Raw genomic sequence first — 17829 nt, 5'->3', positions numbered from 1 at the left:
TCACTCTGTTACATCGTCACATTGTCACTATAATGATCATACCTTATCTATAGTCACATGTTTTCATCACACCCCCATGATAACTTGATATTTGAATATATATAAGAAACAAATTTGAGCAAACAAATATACTTATTTTTTTACGATACAGTAAACAAAGGTAAGCATTGTTTGCATCATAGCTTAAATTAAAGAGACAGAAACATTATTATAAATTTGTTATTTAAAGTATAAAACTAACTATTGTGGGATACTGTTAATCTAGACTTCAGATTTATGTCTCAAAACTTTTATTTTATTTAATAGTAGATATTGAGACAGTCAATACTAGGCACACCAAACATTTTAGGCCTACTAGTATTGAAAATAATATAACCCAATATCGTGGGTTGCACTATAGCTTTGGATTTGCTCTTGCTATCTCATGGTACTCCTTCTGCAATAGTTCCATTCATAGTTGTCAGACTGCACAGGGTTTCAGCATGGTTACAAGGGATACACCTACTACTATCCAAAGTTTGCTACAGGAGCTCTGAAAAGATATCCCAATTTAACTTATTAGATATCGTCAAAATTTATCATCACATTCTTGAGATCACTCGTTGGCTGCATTAACTATGGATTACAAAAACTTTCAATTGTTCTACTTATCTCATTGTTTTCTTTGATCTTCTATAAGCAAAATGAAGAAATGAAAAGGTCTGTTAATGGTTGGCACAGGAGGGCTTTTCAGGTACCCCATGAAGGCTTTGACAGTACGCCAGTGGTTACTATAGTACCATAAGTTTGGAACCTATAGCGCGTAAGAGATATCCCAATCTTTAAGCAATTATTAAAGAACTTTACTTATTGGAAAAGCAGTATATTGACCATTTATTACATTCTTGAGATCATTCTGGTAGATAGAATAGATTTGTTATTGCTAGGAGTTTTAAGTTTATTTATTTTCTAGAAAAAAAGAAGAAAAAATGGTGAAGAGTATTAGCCAATGCTTTGTGAATTTAGATGGAGATAAAAATGTATACAGACGCTCGGAATATGTTAAAGGAAGAGTAACTCTGAACGTGGAAGAAAATATTCAAATTAAAGCTGTTAGGGTATATCTGTATGGTGAAGCTTTAACTAAATGGGATATATTTCTAGATCGGAGCAATCGCGAAAACATTGGTCGGGAGAAATATGTTGGGCATTATGTGACATTGTTTGGAAATAAAGGTAAGAATGTACCAATGTATGAGAACCTAAGCTAATATTGATTATTGATTGAATTTTGATCACTGCGTAATCCTTAATATTTGCTGCAATGCTTAACAATATAATATCTGCCTCCAGTGGTGATAGTTTCTTAGTTTATATCAAGCATGGGAGATAAAGAACCTGTTCGAGTGCTGTTTATCACAAATGACTGTGTCTTTCCCTACAGTTCAGAGTCTTGTAGTACAAGTATTAGATTTTTGTTCCAACACCTTTCAAGATGTATTGTCCGTTAGTCATAACTATCAACAGTATGCATTTTTCTATATTTTCTTTTCAGCCGGTACAAATAACCCTCCAGTGACCTTAGTAAAGGGAAAACAAACATATAGATTCACGTTTAAGCTTCCAGACCGGGTTCTACCATCATCCTTTGAAGGGGAATACGGTGCTGTACGATATTGGTTAAAGGTTTTAGTAGACAGACCAATGTTTAATCTTAATAGATCTTGGTATCGAGCCTTCACAGTTCTACATAACATTGATATAAATACGACTGCTCTGAAGGTACTTCGGACGTAAAACTCCTGTTTTAGAACTCAAAGCAACTGTTTATTTCAGTGTTACCTTTACCACAAACACAAGCCGAATTTCTGAGCAAGGTTAAACGGTGGTGAAATAAAGTTTTCTGCCGTTGTTTGGACTGATGATTACAGATTGAATATCTCTACCTCACTGACTTAAGTGATGAGCTGACGATATTAATCACAAAGAGCTCTGAACTCTGTCAGGTGTCCCCAATCCTCTGAGTTGTTAAAGCATCTAATGCCGATACTACAAGGCTGTATGTCTTTGATTATGTTTTTTTTTTATTCTTCACAGAGAAAAATACAAAGAAAAAGCGAGAAAGTTGTATCAAAGGCTTTAGGATTTGGTAATGCTGGAACACTGAGTTTGAGTGCAGAATGTGACAGAAGTGGTTACTGCGCTGGTGAAAAGATAGCTCTGACAAGTAAGACTCGAAGTTTTTAATGATTTTTTTAAAGTTTTTAAGATAAGTGAATCAATCAAGATTAGGCCCTGGAATCGTCAATAATAATGACCAAATCCATCATATTTGCAAACACCGAAAAAACGGAAAATGTGTATATTGCCTCCGAGGACTGAGGTTTGGACTGCCGTTGCTGACTTTCAAAACATGTTTACCGATGTTCGAGCTATGATTATTTTGCCTTTGAGTGTGTTCATGATAGAATTTGAAATTGCCTTATTCATACTGAGTGTCTTTGACCAAATGACTTGTTTGATGATGAAGTTTTACTTTTCAGTTTTGGCAAAGAATGATACAACAAAGGATATGGGAAGGGTGAAAGCTTCGTTGATGCAAACAGCATATTTTTTGGCTAATGGAGAAGAGAAATATGAACGAACAGTTCTCGCTACCATTCAAGGCACTGATCCTTTAGCTAAAGAAACAGAAAAGAAATGGGAAAAGGAGTTATTAGAAATAGATGCTGTGCCACCATCAACCGTTGAAGGAAGTTGCCACATCATTAAAGTGTCTTACTATGTAAAGGTAAGTGATTTATCTTCAAGTCCCTTGCATACCATTCAACAGACTCTCCCACTGAGGGTATGTGTAGGTCGCTATTTCCAATCCCTTTTTCGAAACCGGGACATCGTATTTGTAATTTGGCTGTTATGGTTCGGCAATTTTTGCCTCCAAGTTTCCAACCATGAATCATTCTGGAAATTTGATATTGTCGACTACATGTACTTAAATATAACGGTTTAAATTTTGCATTCCTTACTTACAGGTATTTGTGGAAGTTCCATGGGGAATCGATCTATCCGTCATCTTGAATATTACTATTGGCACCGTTCCTTACAAACATCCTGCTGCTTCAGCACCAGTTGCAGCTTCCAATTCATTTGGTAAGTTCTGACTGTAACCTACTTCCTACTTCTCAAAAAAAGATTAACTCATTTTTGTATGGGTATTCGGTACGATGATAGCTTAATCCATTAATAGTTTTATGGTTCCTGTAATTTCCCAGACTTGGAGATATAGCGTACTAGCCTGAGACTACTAAGTTTTGTATATTTAGAGACAGTATATCAATGCTATTGTGGTTCTACTTTCAGAAGTCGATGCATCATCAGCTATTACATATACCAAATGTAACAAAGGAATAATTAAATGTAGGAGAACGGACGGAAATTTTGTTAATATAGGTTCCGGATATATTCCACTGTGTACTTACGTGCCAAATTATCAATATCGACCCGTGGTATCTGGTGCCACTAATTCCAGGAGTTCTGTGGCGAAACCTGCCCCAAGACCTGTATTTAAACAACCCGCAGCAGGAGTCAGCAAGGCTGTGGAAGCTGGTTTAAATGCCCCCGTGCTACCAGCCTATACACCAACATCTCTTAATCCTACTGCTCCCCCAGCTTATGAGGATGTGATAGCATTAGACAGTTCATCTGCTAAACCAGAAACCACCAGCACCGTAAGTAGTTAATATGCAAATTTCCAAATAGCTATAAAAGTTGGGCTCTGTAATGGAAACAATTTGTCAAGACCCACCGTTACTGAAAAGAGAGTTTACTTGCCCCGGACATACGTCACACTTTGTTTTGCGAAGGAGCTTCAGAGTCAATAATTTCATTGGATTTGAATGTATAACTATCAATCTGTTTGCATTCATTCAGTAATGAACTTGCTTGATATTTAAAGATATCCACGTCCAAAACTAAAAAGAGTTGTGTGAAAAGTGCTCTTAAAGCACAAGACTTGCTACGTAAGTTTCAGACATTTCAAGATTTTTTCCGTTTTAGATGGAGTTACCCAAGTCAACGGAAGTTCTGTTACTCGCCAGATTTTCAGATGACCATTTACATGAATTCAGATCATTTGTAGTGAATTATAGAAAACAGCTACTGGAACATAATGGAGAAATTTTCGCTTTCGCAACACAGGTTAATAATGTTAATTTATATACATGTACATGTAACTTCTGCATCCCAAGAGCAGCCAATGTTTTATTTGCATGGATGATCAGTCAGTTACAACCAGTAGTATCAAGGTATTTGTCATCGGGTGAAAACATTTCCTCAGGCTTTCTGTTATGTTCTTCTGATAACAAGAAGAACCAGAATATCTGCATGACGCTGCCTATATCTGATCAATGATTAGAAACAACGTTGACCAATCCTCATCACAACGAATTGGTTGGTTGATTGGTTGCATGTGAAACCTCAATCATAAAGGCATAATATCTTGACTATAACACACGAGTATATTACGACTGATAAAATGAGTCAGAGGCAACCGACTAAATGATATTATGTTTAATTCAAAGTGTTAAATTTCAGCCAATATCTAAAGCTGGGGCTTGGCCGAACCATACCTGCATTGCTGTATTTATATTTCCAACGGTAGAAAAAGCTTCTGATTGGTTCAAAAATTCTGTTCTTCCAACTGGTGCTAAGTGGGCGGAAACATGTGACGCTTTAGTAAGCAAAATGAAGGAAGCTCATAACGAAGGTAGGTTTGTCATCAGACTCAATTTAGTCTATACAGTGAAACCCATCTAAACCGGCAGGCCCTCGGACCACCGTGAAATGCCGGTTTGAAGGGATTGCCGGCTTACCCGTCGGAGTGAATATAACAGAGTTACATCCCTTTATGACGTTTGACGTTGTACCATGTTTGAGATTGATTACATACTTTGCTGAACATTAAGTTTGTTTTCTGCTGCTGGACATTCAGTTCATGTTTTAGTAAGAGAGTCATGATATTTTCATGATACAATGTTAATAATGACATGGAAGCTTAGAATATTGCCAATCCAAGAAGCAGTAAATTTCTATTCCATTAAACAAACCGAACGTCGAATTGTATTCTGAAGGGTCAAGACAAGGGTTAGATGTATCTGATATTAAAATTAAACGGCTTCCATTAACATTTTCTTTCTTCAGATTCCACATATTTTACTTTAAGTTGTATCAAGTTAAAACCAGGAATCACAGCAACTTCTCTTAAAGTATTATCCAATAAAATCATCAAAATAACAAGACCTTTAAGGTAACTCAACCCAAAGTGTGTGGAAAAATTCTTAGAAAACTGCGAGAATGATATTGTGCTCACTGATACGATCCTGATAGCGTTTGATAATGCCACAAAACAAAAATCAATACCAATTAAACTTACGTCAGTTCCTTTAGTTAACAGAAGTTTTTTTTAATACAATATTCTTATTCAGTTGTCAATAACAATTTTATAAATTATAAGTTTGACTCTGAAAACAAGCTGGGCTTGTCATTCTAAAACAGGATACTGATATCTGAAATCAAATTAAAAATGATTCAAAGATCTAACCCATTAATATCTTTATTAAAACCAAGTATAAAACACTGTAAATTTTCCACTTATGTTTTAGGATAGCCAATGGCGGAATTATCTTGTCGTCTGGGAAGCCATTAAGCATACTTCAAGGTGATTGGTCGGGAAATAAGAGTGTAAGTGTGAACCAATGGGAATCTGTACTTGGTTACGCAACTTATGCTGTCAAATACAGAGAAAGTAAGTTTTATGAAATAATTTTTCCATTCAGCTCGTAATATTTGCCTTAGATATGCCGGGGCATACACAAGAGATCTGTTAAATTTCCAATATCGCTTTACAGCCTTTTGTTTCCGCATTTACAATTGCGTGGTATTTGCTTTCAAATTTGATTTAATCTTTGATATGAACTTTAAATTTTTAGACAAAGCACTCCATGAAGAAGTTTTGAAAACGTATGAGATCACAGGTCACACCTTGTTTCAAACAGAGGAATTGTCCCAATACCAAATTGACCCGGAAACAGACGAAGGTGATAAGAACACTACTGACATTGATACCACTAGTTTGGAAGAGCAGGATATGACGTCACAATATGAAGATGAAGATTCTGAAGCAGGTTCCGGTGATCACATTTAATAGTTGAGCTATTTCTAACAAAAACCCACGAGATTTGTCAAACTACTGATAATAGACACCATAGAAACTTGTCATAAAAGCAAGTTGAACCAGAGCCTGCAACACTAGCACAGGAATGTTAAATGATAGTGTACAATATATTCATCCCAAATGGACAATATCAGAGTCACTGGGATTCTTTACAATTTGTAACTCAGGGATTTACCTTTCTACATAACCTCTATTAGTGCCAAAAATATAAAATTGTGTAATCAATAATATATCTTTATCACATTGTAAAAATAATTTAATATGTTATTCAAATTTCAAAGTTTGTATAAAATTATTTCAGTTGAATTTTCATTCATTTTTCTTTTGTGTCAGATGGTGATGAGAACATCAAAGCACTGGCCTAGGTCGCAAAGTAAAGATTTATGATAAAACAAGGTACACGTTGTGCTAGATATTGTATGTCAGAAATATCTCATTATTTAAAAGTTACAATAAAGTATATCACTTTTGTTCGTTTACCCGAAGTAATATTATTAGTTATATACACTCTTCAAAAGCTGTGTCGATTTAACAAACTCAATTGCATAGACACGAGATGTTCCTGAAGTTTGAGCATGTCCGGCCTTGATATCTATTGGCCATTGCAGAAGATTACGGATTCAAACGATATAATTGGGCCAGAGGTGAAAGAGATTTTCAAATCCACTTCTTTTTTCATTCCCTGCAATATATCCACCAGATTTTGGATGTGGGCATCTATCTTTAAAGGGGGGGTTTTCTTTTATTAAGAAGTTTTTTTTAACATTCATTCGACCTCTGTAGTTCCTGTTATTCCAGAAAAGGTATGACGTCATCTTTTCAACTTTTTCATTAATGGGAATGCAGAACTTCGTTGCGTCTATTGATAGGCAAAATGGGTTGCGGTGAGTGAGAGTGCTGAACCGATGTTTCAACCAAAATTTTCTTTTTCATTTTATTTGAATAAATATACCTGAAAGGATTAGATCTATCTCTATTAAATGTTTTTAAAAAAGATAAAGCATATATCCGATCCCTTTGCCCAATAATGTACACTGACCCTGAGTTGTTTTTGATTATTGATAACAGTACAGTTATACTACACTCAGGTATAATATATTTACGATTACGAGATTAACATGATCAAGTAATATAATCTACTATAGGGGATTACACAACGTGTGTGGGACAAACATTGGGGATGTAACCAACTTTATGGACCTACTATGACGCCATTTTATTGTTGAGGGTATCTAAGCAACGTGATTTTAGTCTCGTGCTGTGGTATACCTGATAGGTAAAATATATAATTGTTATAAAAAGTCTACTTGACATACGTTTGTACTTGAAAGTTTTCAAACGCTTGTCTATAATATTACGAATATGACAACTATTGGAGTCAAGCATGTCGAAAAGGGTAGAATTTACCCTAAAGAAATTCCTAGTTATTCTTACCAATATCCTTCATTCCGAAGAGTTCAGTTAGCTGCAGTGAAAGATGGTCTGTATCATCCTAATTTACCAACGTTCAGAAGAATGGATATGGACACTGCAGGGAACAAATTACCCGATGAACATTGTCGTACAACCACATCTTGTGGTCCAGGTAAGTCGTAACGAATCAGGTACTATAGTATTATTATTAAGCATTACGTCCAGAATCCACCAAATGAACCCTGCATGTTGAAGGGCGAATATGTCCATAGATCTAACGGATGTCAAAATTGTAGTATGTCAATCTGTTCAATGTTTCTTTATGCCCAACGTTCAAATTCTGGAAAGCAGAATTGTCTGCAACTTTTTTTTTTGTTTAGTATGCTCCATTGATTGATTCAATTTGACAGAGTTTATGGCAGATGGTCCTTGTGAACCAATTAAATAATTGAATGTTATCTGATCTGATAGATTAATCTTGTACAACACGTAAACAATTTATAATTAATAAATGATACAAGTTTATGAATTACTTTTGTAGACGATTTCTCAAGAGCTACAACGACCATATTTGCTCCACCACCGAAACGTCTGTCAAGCATAGTAAGTAGACTTTGCTTAAAAGTTTCAAAATGGAAGATGACATTTAAGGTTTTCATATTGCTTGGATAGGGTACATCCTTTGCTTACCAATTGTTCACTTTTCGCCAACATTTATCCAATAACGGTTTTTCTCGTTTGAATCTGAGAGCAACTGAATTTAAACGACTGCTAGCAACTGACAGCTTGGACACCACCAGTTGTCGTCAATTGCTCGCGTTCTACTTTTTATCACAGTGGATGTCTCCATGGTTATACTTGCATGCGTTATACTAGTATAAACTAACAAGAGATGTTTTATTGCTCTGAGTTTGATTTTCAGAGTTTAAAGCCCCGTTCTTTTATCTTCTTGTAGAATATTACAGAAACTGGTCGCCAAATGCACAGATATTATACAACCCCAGAAGAGCTGAAGTAAGTCTTGTTTTTTTTCAACTAAAATAAAGATGAACTACCAAGTTTACCAATTTGTTATGTTCATGACAAACATAAAGTAACAAGCACTTATTTCTTTTATTTTTTTTAGGAAAACTAAAGCAGAATGGTCAAATTTTTTAAATCGATGTCCAGAAAGATACAATATTCAACAATTGCCCTCTGTACCTGCTAATAAAGGTATGTACGGAATGGGGTGGGGTGCAACCCTGGGACATTAGGAATAAATTCTGAAATAGATATTTGAAATGGCACACAGGTAATAACTCTTTCTGTTTTGTTTCAGATTTACATTTTTCTGGTTATAATGTTCGCTATTCTCGTCCAGATATTTCTAAATCATGGCGTGTGAGTATTAATTATATAATTCATACTATATTATTAAAGCAACAGCAGATTGCTTGTAAATTGTGAAATTATGTTGACCTTTTTCTTAATTAAATAAATTAGATTTCCAGTACGAGTTACGTCCCCTGTTATGCAATAGAGATTTGTTATTTATAAATCGATTCAGAAGACTATACAATCTCTCATACAGAGTTGTCGGTCCTTGTTTGAAAGGGACTGCAAGGATCGACAACTCTGTATGAGAAATTAATCGAGATATAAATAACAAATCTCTATTGCATAACAAGGGACGTAACTCGTATTGAACATTTAATATGTTAACTCCTTATTCTGTGCATCCGAGAAGAATTTTCACCAGTGTCAAAACCTCTTGCTGGCCATTCTGGATCATCCCCAAAACTTTTTTTTTTACTATTTCAGTATAGCTTACGTCAAGAACCAATGATAGATCAGTATGGACAGAAACCAATGCCTGCCAATGTCTTGTAAGTAGGCTACAATATATATTGTGACAGAAAAAACCCATGTTGAGAAGTTTAATGAATATTTTACTCATCTTTCTTTCTATAGTCACTTTAGTGTTTTACATGCTACCCAATAAACATGCAAATGCTGGTAAAATAGTAACTACAAGCATCCCCAATAAACATGCAATGCTGGTAAACAATGGTTTGTTATAGATACTAGGCTATATCTAAAAGTTGATACATGTATATATCTAATAGTTGATACATGTATATACAAATGTTGATACATATATCTAAAATGTGTATTATTTTGTTATTTCCAGTGCTAGATACCGGGACACACATCCACAGTATAACAGAAATATATCAACTGAAGCCTGGCGATAATCCCTCTTATTACTTCTAACCTTTATCAGTATTATGTGTTTGTTGTTTATTTATTCAAATTTATTGTCTTTTACTGTACATAACAACTCAAGTTATTCCTTTTTTGTTTTCGAGCAAGTTGAATTGTTTACTTTAACAAATATGTGATAAAAAAGGAACCACGATTACTTTGGGATTTGCTGTGGCCAGGAAAATTTGATGTTGGTAAACCTGTAACCGCGAGGGAAAATGAATGGTTTGATTATTGATATTGAATGAAAGAGAAGATGAAGGATATGAATGTTTATCTGAATAAATTGTTTTCCAACAAATTATTTATATAATTTAATATATTTTCATTAGAGAAAATCTGTTGTTAATGTATTATTCAAATAAAATTAATCCATTATAATATTTGTATACCGAAGTCAGGCTTCCCACCTGATATATTTCTAGTAGGACGACAGTGTCAATCTGTGAAACCATGATCCAATAGTGCTCAATGCAATTGTATTTCAATCTTGTTTGATTGGCATTCAAGTCCTGAGAGACGATGACCGTCTTTCAGATCTTATATCTAATGTTCATTTACAGTGTCACTATTGCAAGACCGACAAAACTGTTCGATCTGTAGTCAAAAAAACCTTCCCAAATTTAATTGAACCACACTGTGTAGGGTTTAATTTTACTACAAATTCTTGGATATAAATTAGAATATGTGTTGGGCTGTGCCTTTTTGCAGCATGTAAGGTTTAGTCACAATCTGAAATGGACATCCTTTATCCCTAAAAGCTTAACCCAGATAAACCAAGCTTTTATAAATGGTTGTCTGATTGGTTGATAAAATTAAATTTGCAATCGATGTTAATGATTGACCAATTAGATGACTAAAACACACAAATCATCTTCAGCTAAGTTTAGAGAATAATGCCCCCAGTTGTAAAGCAAAACGACCAATTGCATACATAAAATTGTTTCTATTAAAATGAATATAGGCTACTAAGACTAGGAGGAAGTATAATTATAGTTCATCATGACTGTGAGAATCGGCTTTAACTTTCCTCTGACTGTCCTTCTTGACCTCTTCCATATACATAGGGTTTTTAGTGATATAGTCCCCGAATTCTTTGACCAGAAAGTCTAAGATGTGATGCCTTTTAATCAAATTATCTCGCTTCTTGCTCATTAAATCTGAAATGAATAAAAGGTGAATTTAGTAATGCTTGTTTGTGACTGGAAACTGGCCTCAGCCACAATATAACTTAACGAAGAAGTGTTATCTGTAATGAATGTAGCTACATTAAGATCTGAATGGCATGGAAATCAAGAGAAATTTACTAAGCTATACCCACAGATCTCAAACCATAAAGTGTTAAAAGTCAAACGTGTGTATTGCTAGCTTTTGGTTGGTTATACCGCTATATAAGGCATGTTTGTTCCCATAACCCCTTAAGCATCCAACATCACTAAACTACGATTTTAGAGCTAGGATGTCCTAGGGTCTTAACATCTGACACTGTTTCTAAGACATCCTTTAGCGCTTAGATCGATTCGAGAATACGTGGCCTGGTTCTCAAGAAAGTTATCCTATAAATCTCTGCCTTTCGTTGCTATGTATGTATATTGTAGAATGCATTAACAATCCTTACCTAAATCTTGTAGTTCTTTAAAGATGACATCAGTTTCATTTCTTATAAATTTAGTATTTCCAGTTGTTTTTATTTGTTGCATTAAGTAGATGTAAAATTTACCAAATCTGAAAATTCAAAATTTCATGTGGTACAAATGAAAGTGGCTTGTGAGTGATTTTAGTCATTGTCACAATTTAGTTTCCTTTTCTTCGACGATCGAGTCTCCTTATATAGACGGATATCATGCTATGTTGGCTATGGCAAGACGAGGATCAAACGCGTATCGAATACATTCGTAATGATAGAAAAGTAGAATTGTCACACAATTGGCCTCATACATCTCAGATGGATGGTCCAGGGTCGACTACTTGTTTCCTGATCTACCATGATTGGTTGGTGATAAATAACATCGCAGTTTAGTGTTTTATATATATATACAAATGTATCACATGAACTTACTCTTGTTGGTTAGAGTCCAATTTGTCAACTACTTTGCCTACTTCTTCAATAACACTATCCTATTAAAACAACATAATATTCATTTTTATGGTATTTTCCATGTTGGAAATTTGCACCACATGATAACAGATATATCTGAATCTTAATCAAGTATATTTGAATGAAATCGCAATTAATTGAAAAGCAATTAGCTTTATGCATCAAGTTGTAACTCTCTTTCGCATCATGTTGCAGAGCTTCACAAATATGAACAATCGTAGCCGATATGAAGACGGGATCAATGTATGCGTGAATTATAAAAATTGAAAACAGCATCGTTTAAATATCGCAAAATCAAATCTTTATTATGTTCCATATTTGAAATGATGATGTGAAAAAGTGTACTGACCATGACCTCTTGATCAGCTCTAATAACACCACCAACATTCTGTGATATTATCTTATCTAGATCATCAAATCGACCAGCCTGAATTATCAAAGATACATTATGAACAAAGTCCAGTCGCTGGTAGTCTGTACTATACAATTATGGTCGATAAATAAGCAATGTCTTTGCGGAAACTGACATTGAACAGGGAGCAAGTTAAAAATATTTCCGCAGTAGCCTACATGGAACTGAAGTTCAATATTCGATTCTCGAAAAGGCAGGCATATGTATTTTAATTAAAGATAGAACCACAGCCACTTAGATTTAGATTTAATTATGAAGATCAATTTAAAACAAAAGTCTGATTATTATGTACCAACCTTTGGTAGTAGTGTACCATCTTTGTTTCTCCAGGTATGCGTCTGTTCATTGATGTAACTATACAAAACTTCAAATGTTAGATCTCCACCAAACTATATAATAAAATCATCTATTGTTAATGAATATACAAGACGTTCTCCAGAGTATATGCGTATGTTGGGGAAGCTAAACTACCAGAAACTAATGGCATCTGGGAGGATTTGATCTCTCGCTAAATTTAGTCGGATTATTTAAAATCTAAGGAGGGCAATCGAACTCGACCACCCAATGCCCTTGACGAAGATTTGTGCATCATCTATGTTTATTGTGATCCTATGAGTGAAATAACCTGGCCTAACTTACCCGTTTTATCTTATATTTATTATCTATAGGAAACCAGTACAACAGCGGTGCACCAGGAAAATTAAATCTAAAAACATATTTAAGCCAACAATTATTCTTAGTCAACTGACCCAGTTATAAATCAATGGTAAATTTTGGCTTTCTAAAACATTGCGATTGTTATTGGAACCCTTTCATCTTTGCTTCAAAAGGATCAGAAAAGTTTTATAAAACTATTTGTTTGAAAATTGGTAATAAAAGTAAAGCTTTGATAAGGACTTACTTTTTGTCTCTAAATGCTTTGTTTTTATCAGCATCCAAAACAGCAATAACCAACTGAAAATAAAAAAAAAACATATTTGATAACACTAATAAAAATTCTTGCCTTGCTCGGTCGCTGCATTGTTCTCCTAGAACTTGAGGTACAAATAATTTCAAACTAGTTCGAATGGCTAAAATCATGAAAAGCACTTACATCGTCTTCTTCTCTGAAGAGTTTTGCTAATTCTTTCATTGTTCCTTTCTGTTCTTCATGAACTACAAGAAAACATAATGGAGCATAAATGAGCATTTAGAGGTAGATATTGCATTTTACAGCTAACAAATACGAAATTCAAAGTACATTGCATAGTGCTCATTTTGTGTTACTAGTCACTTTAAGAGTTACTTCCCCTTTATAGGCCTTGTCAAATATCTCAAGGCTACAGAGTTAATTTCGTAGATTCAATAATGAAATATGTACTCTTAGGTTCAATTGTACAAGTGTGGTATACATTCAATTCATTATTTGAGATTACTTCCATCTCTTAGATAGTCCCACTTAAAGAGTTATTTCCCCTTTATAAGCTGTGCCAAATACACATCCCTATAAGGTCGTTTCAATAAGAATTACAATATCGGGGTTCAAATTGAAGTCAGAAATTTGCTGGTGAAAACAGAGATATAATATAGAAATGTATATGTCCTTACACTGATCATATATAAGAACCATAGCATGTTGTTGAGGTTTCTCAATTAGTTCTTCAAAATTCTCTTCATTAACTTCTACATAGTATGCTCTCTCTAAACCACGGAAATCACCACTCATTACATAGGATATTGTATCAATAATATTATCTACTGTATATTCTCCTTCAAATCTGTAATAATTTGTGGATGGTATATGTCAATGATCAGGAATGAGCAATCTATTTAAACGCAAGGTGTATGGATATCACCTATGATACAAAGCGGTTGTAGGGGGTTTCTGTCTGGATATTGGAATGAAACAACAAATAATAAAAAAAAATTATACACATAAATGATTTGGAAATCTTCTTTACAATCTCTCTAAATCGTGATCCAAACTGATAACAATCATTGTTTACGCAAAATGGTGCTAAGTCGACAGTCTCGATCAGGATGATATTGTCGGCTAACTGTTATTACACAGAAATTTATAAACATTGAAGACTGTTACCTTTGAGGTTCACTCAAACCCATAGGAAAATACACAATAGCTGGTAATTCTTCTATATTCCATTTTTTAATTAGTTTCATATCGGTTGTTTTACCGAAGAATATTTCTCTATCACCATGGAAAGGCATCGACGCTGAGACAAAATTCTTGTAGATATTTTTACATCTTGTACAGGCTAAAATAGAATTGGTAAAAAATTTTGTGTGTGATATATTTAACGTTCAAATGTCTATATCGATCTTCGAGCATATTGAAGTGGGAATCTTATACCCTGATCAGGTGTTATTGGCACTGTTTTTGCTAGGTGAAAAACATGTGCTCAATTTTATCAGTTTTCCGTTGCTGCCCGAAGTGGTGGAGGTTCTTTGATAGCCATTGTCTCTTTTGCATATGAAACTGGGCTAAAATTTTAAAAGTGGACACGGTAGCAAATCCTTCCATCATAAACAGAGCAGTGCTATTCACATTGCTGTGAAACTTATAAACGTTTTAAAATTATTAAGGGAGATAACTCAATATAAAAAATGAATTAATCCTTACAAGCTGAATTGATGAATACTATAAGGAATTTCTTTGAATCTATATACTGGAAATGAGAATCAAATATTAAGTAATATGTAACACATAATATATCGTAATAAAGAAGAACAAAATAAAAGAAAAATCTCGTCTGGTGTACATTCGTTGTATAATAAACGTTTCAAAATTTAGTTATAATTATATTATTTAGACAACTCAGTTGCAGAAAGGCAAAAAGAAAAATGTTCTGCCTCGTTAGCAACACCCACAACAATAGAGTATCCAGTTCCTTTTTAGACATAAAAGAATATCTATTTCTAAATGTCGCCAACGCATTCATCGCTACTAATGCCACGTTTATAATATCATAAAATATATTGGCCAAATTCCTTACCGATTGTATATTATGCTGAGTTATTCCATTAATATAAGAATCTACACATATAAAATTACATAAAACTAGTAAAATACTACAAATATAATGTTTTAAGTACATTTTGCCGAATTGCAAAAAAATGTTATTATATCAAACACAAATCCTTCAGGTATGTCCAAACAATATCAAACACACGATTGATCTTTCTTGGGCATTACATTTTCTCAAGCTGTTACCCCCCGCCACGTGCACTGTCACACGTGATCAATATTTTGGCAATATAACTAATATATATTCTCCTTCAAAACCAATTGAATATTTGTTAAATATAAAATATAGTCAAAAATATAAATAAACGAATTTGTCATATATTTTGTACACTTCTAAGATTTTAACCAAAATATGAAATTATTAATTGATCGAAGAGAGATTGGTTATAATGGTTACATAAAGCGACAGTTTCAAATATTTATGTAGGAATATTTTGTGCAAAGAATCTTTTTATAGTTTCAGTAATATATGAGTAGAATTAAGTTTAATACTCTATGAAGGTCTTGAACTACACGGACTCTCATGCAATAAAGTCGTAATCTAGTATCCAGCACAAATGATCAAGTTGAATAAGCATAGCCATAAGCTAACTTTTGGATTGTCAGCTAAAGACATAGAACATGATCAATAATTCAACAAATCCCCTTCAGAATTTTGTGTTTTAAAACCATCAAGTAACTTGTTTATATGATTGGTCCATAGTTTTAAAATAGAGAAGGTCAAGAAAACGAGTTCTTTCCCTTTGATTAACAACAGAGAATCTGTTTGAATCTTGTTTCAATATGCATGGTTTAAACTCAAAAATGAAAGTTTATTTGAAATGAAATTCAAGACTTTTTTTCAGAGGACATCAACAAAACCCGAAAGAAATTCTTTAGTTGTTCCCTGGTCACGACCATATCCCAGCTTTTTCTTTATTCTTTCTTGTATTTCGATCGACTTTGGTTAAAAAAAATCATGTAAGATGAATAACAGCTTATTTAGAGTTCACGAAGAAATTAGAGTTCAGATGAAAAAAAGAAGTCAATTGATTAAAAGATACAGGTTTACATGAGGAATAAAAGTTAACCTTTAGATTCTCCTAACGAGATGTCAAATTGAACCTAAATGGAGCGACATCAGGTGTTCTAGAAGCATTTCAATTACTTTTAAAATCTGGAAATAATCCGCTAATTTCACCCACAACTTTGATATATTGGAACTGTTAGCCCGCTCACCCTCGAGTCACCGTGATAATCTCCGGATTAATAGGGATTGTCGCTGTCACAGAAGGTCGATTCCTTTAGAACATTCAAATCCGATGTAAGAATGTTGATGATAAATTAACTATTGACAATGGACACCTTTTTTTATATATATTCATGTCAGACTATAATTGAACTACCAAAAATAACACCATTAGCAGCGTAGGCCTGGAGACTCTCTGAAAAGAATAAAAAGTTGACAAATCCAGTATTTGATGGCATCCGATGTTTCAGAAGATTTGGTATGCTCTATAATTCAAGCTTCACCTACCGCAGATAGCTGTTCCAGATATTCATCTGCAGATGTGCTGTACAACGTCTGTGGTCTTCTTGTGTTTTATCATTCTGATTGATCCACCATGGGTGCCAAAATCTTCAACGAAAGGGAATTATCGACACCGCAACTCATCAAGAAATCTCAATATTTTGGTGGATTTTTCATTTTCTTCTTCGTCTCATCCCATGGCGTTATGTATGTAATCATTATTGGTTTGTAATATATAACAATTTATTTGTTTGAAGGCAATGGCAGATCAAGGCCACGGCTAATAATTCAGATATTACTTCTTAAGCAAATAGCCTTCATACTTTAATGGTGATAAGTCTGAACTGTTAAAATAACGGTCAAAGGTTTTTAGCCAAATCATCAGCTAATAAGCATCTCTTTCCAGAAGGTTCATAAAGCAATTTGTTTTTTAATTTTTTGGAAAAAATATTTGATTAACATCCAGCAAAGCTAAACATCGATTACTCTATCAGCTACTGAGAGCATGACCCGAAACTGCGACCATCTCTAACCGAATTGTTTTGGCATCAACCGGTCATCAATTTCTCTTATAACAATGCTAAAAACTAGATAAAAAGGTACCCTCACCTTCTTTTTCCAGACGCTTAATAACGCAGATTGTTACCAGACATATATTAACATTTATCTTTACAAATTTGCATAGACTTGATTATCGTGCACCAAGGCTAGAAGTAGCTGCGATCATCCTTGCGTGCTTCGGAGCCATGGCCCGATACTGCAATGAATGAGAGCTGGATTCGTTTTGTTTTCAGCACAGACCCGCCCTCATCCTTAGATATGCATCTTCACCACAGAAAACTATGATTGTACCCAGACCTCTGTAGCCTTCGGTATGCATACTTCGCCTAGCAGGTAGTTCAAGTACTTTCAGAAA

General features: G+C 34.2%; 3 protein-coding genes across 3 annotated transcripts; 2 read left to right on the top strand and 1 right to left on the bottom strand.

The window, feature by feature from the left end:
* Positions 1-968: 968 nt before the first annotated feature.
* On the top strand, positions 969-1776 carry LOTGIDRAFT_114554 (hypothetical protein; the record flags this gene model as incomplete). The annotated part of the gene is made up of 2 exons (XM_009052653.1): positions 969-1201; positions 1491-1776. 2 exons carry the CDS (start codon positions 969-971, stop codon positions 1774-1776), a joined length of 519 nt encoding a protein of 172 aa, XP_009050901.1.
* Positions 1777-7573: 5797 nt separating this feature from the next.
* Positions 7574-9861, top strand: LOTGIDRAFT_114368 (hypothetical protein; the record flags this gene model as incomplete). Its single annotated transcript, XM_009052652.1, has 6 exons — positions 7574-7796; positions 8166-8227; positions 8580-8638; positions 8899-9007; positions 9428-9492; positions 9798-9861. 6 exons carry the CDS (start codon positions 7574-7576, stop codon positions 9859-9861), a joined length of 582 nt encoding a protein of 193 aa, XP_009050900.1.
* Positions 9862-10799: 938 nt separating this feature from the next.
* LOTGIDRAFT_203703 (hypothetical protein) lies at positions 10800-15518 on the bottom strand. Its single transcript, XM_009052651.1, has 12 exons — positions 15372-15518; positions 14999-15044; positions 14459-14633; positions 13969-14138; positions 13475-13536; positions 13283-13335; positions 13021-13087; positions 12678-12770; positions 12319-12396; positions 11931-11989; positions 11490-11596; positions 10800-11031 (listed from the first exon to the last, which is right to left on the bottom strand). Exons 1-12 carry the CDS (start codon positions 15471-15473, stop codon positions 10862-10864), a joined length of 1182 nt encoding a protein of 393 aa, XP_009050899.1. The 5' UTR covers positions 15474-15518; the 3' UTR covers positions 10800-10861.
* Positions 15519-17829: the final 2311 nt, after the last annotated feature.

Source organism: Lottia gigantea (assembly GCF_000327385.1).
Source record: "Lottia gigantea unplaced genomic scaffold LOTGIsca_19, whole genome shotgun sequence".
Lineage (NCBI taxonomy): Eukaryota > Metazoa > Mollusca > Gastropoda > Lottiidae > Lottia > Lottia gigantea.
Note: the sequence above shows the minus strand (reverse complement) of the source record. Positions and strands in the feature narration are given on the sequence as shown.

What these genes read in the sequence shown, in the direction of transcription:
- LOTGIDRAFT_203703 (XM_009052651.1), bottom strand. Translation starts at nt 15,473, where the DNA reads ATGTACTTAAAACATTATATTTGTAGTATTTTACTAGTTTTATGTAAT. An exon ending in GGTTTGAGTGAACCTCAAAG is followed by an intron (nt 14,139 to 14,458) that starts GTAACAGTCTTC and finishes AAATTATTACAG; the next exon opens with ATTTGAAGGAGAATATACAG. An exon ending in GAGCTGATCAAGAGGTCATG is followed by an intron (nt 11,990 to 12,318) that starts GTCAGTACACTT and finishes TTGTTTTAATAG; the next exon opens with GATAGTGTTATTGAAGAAGT.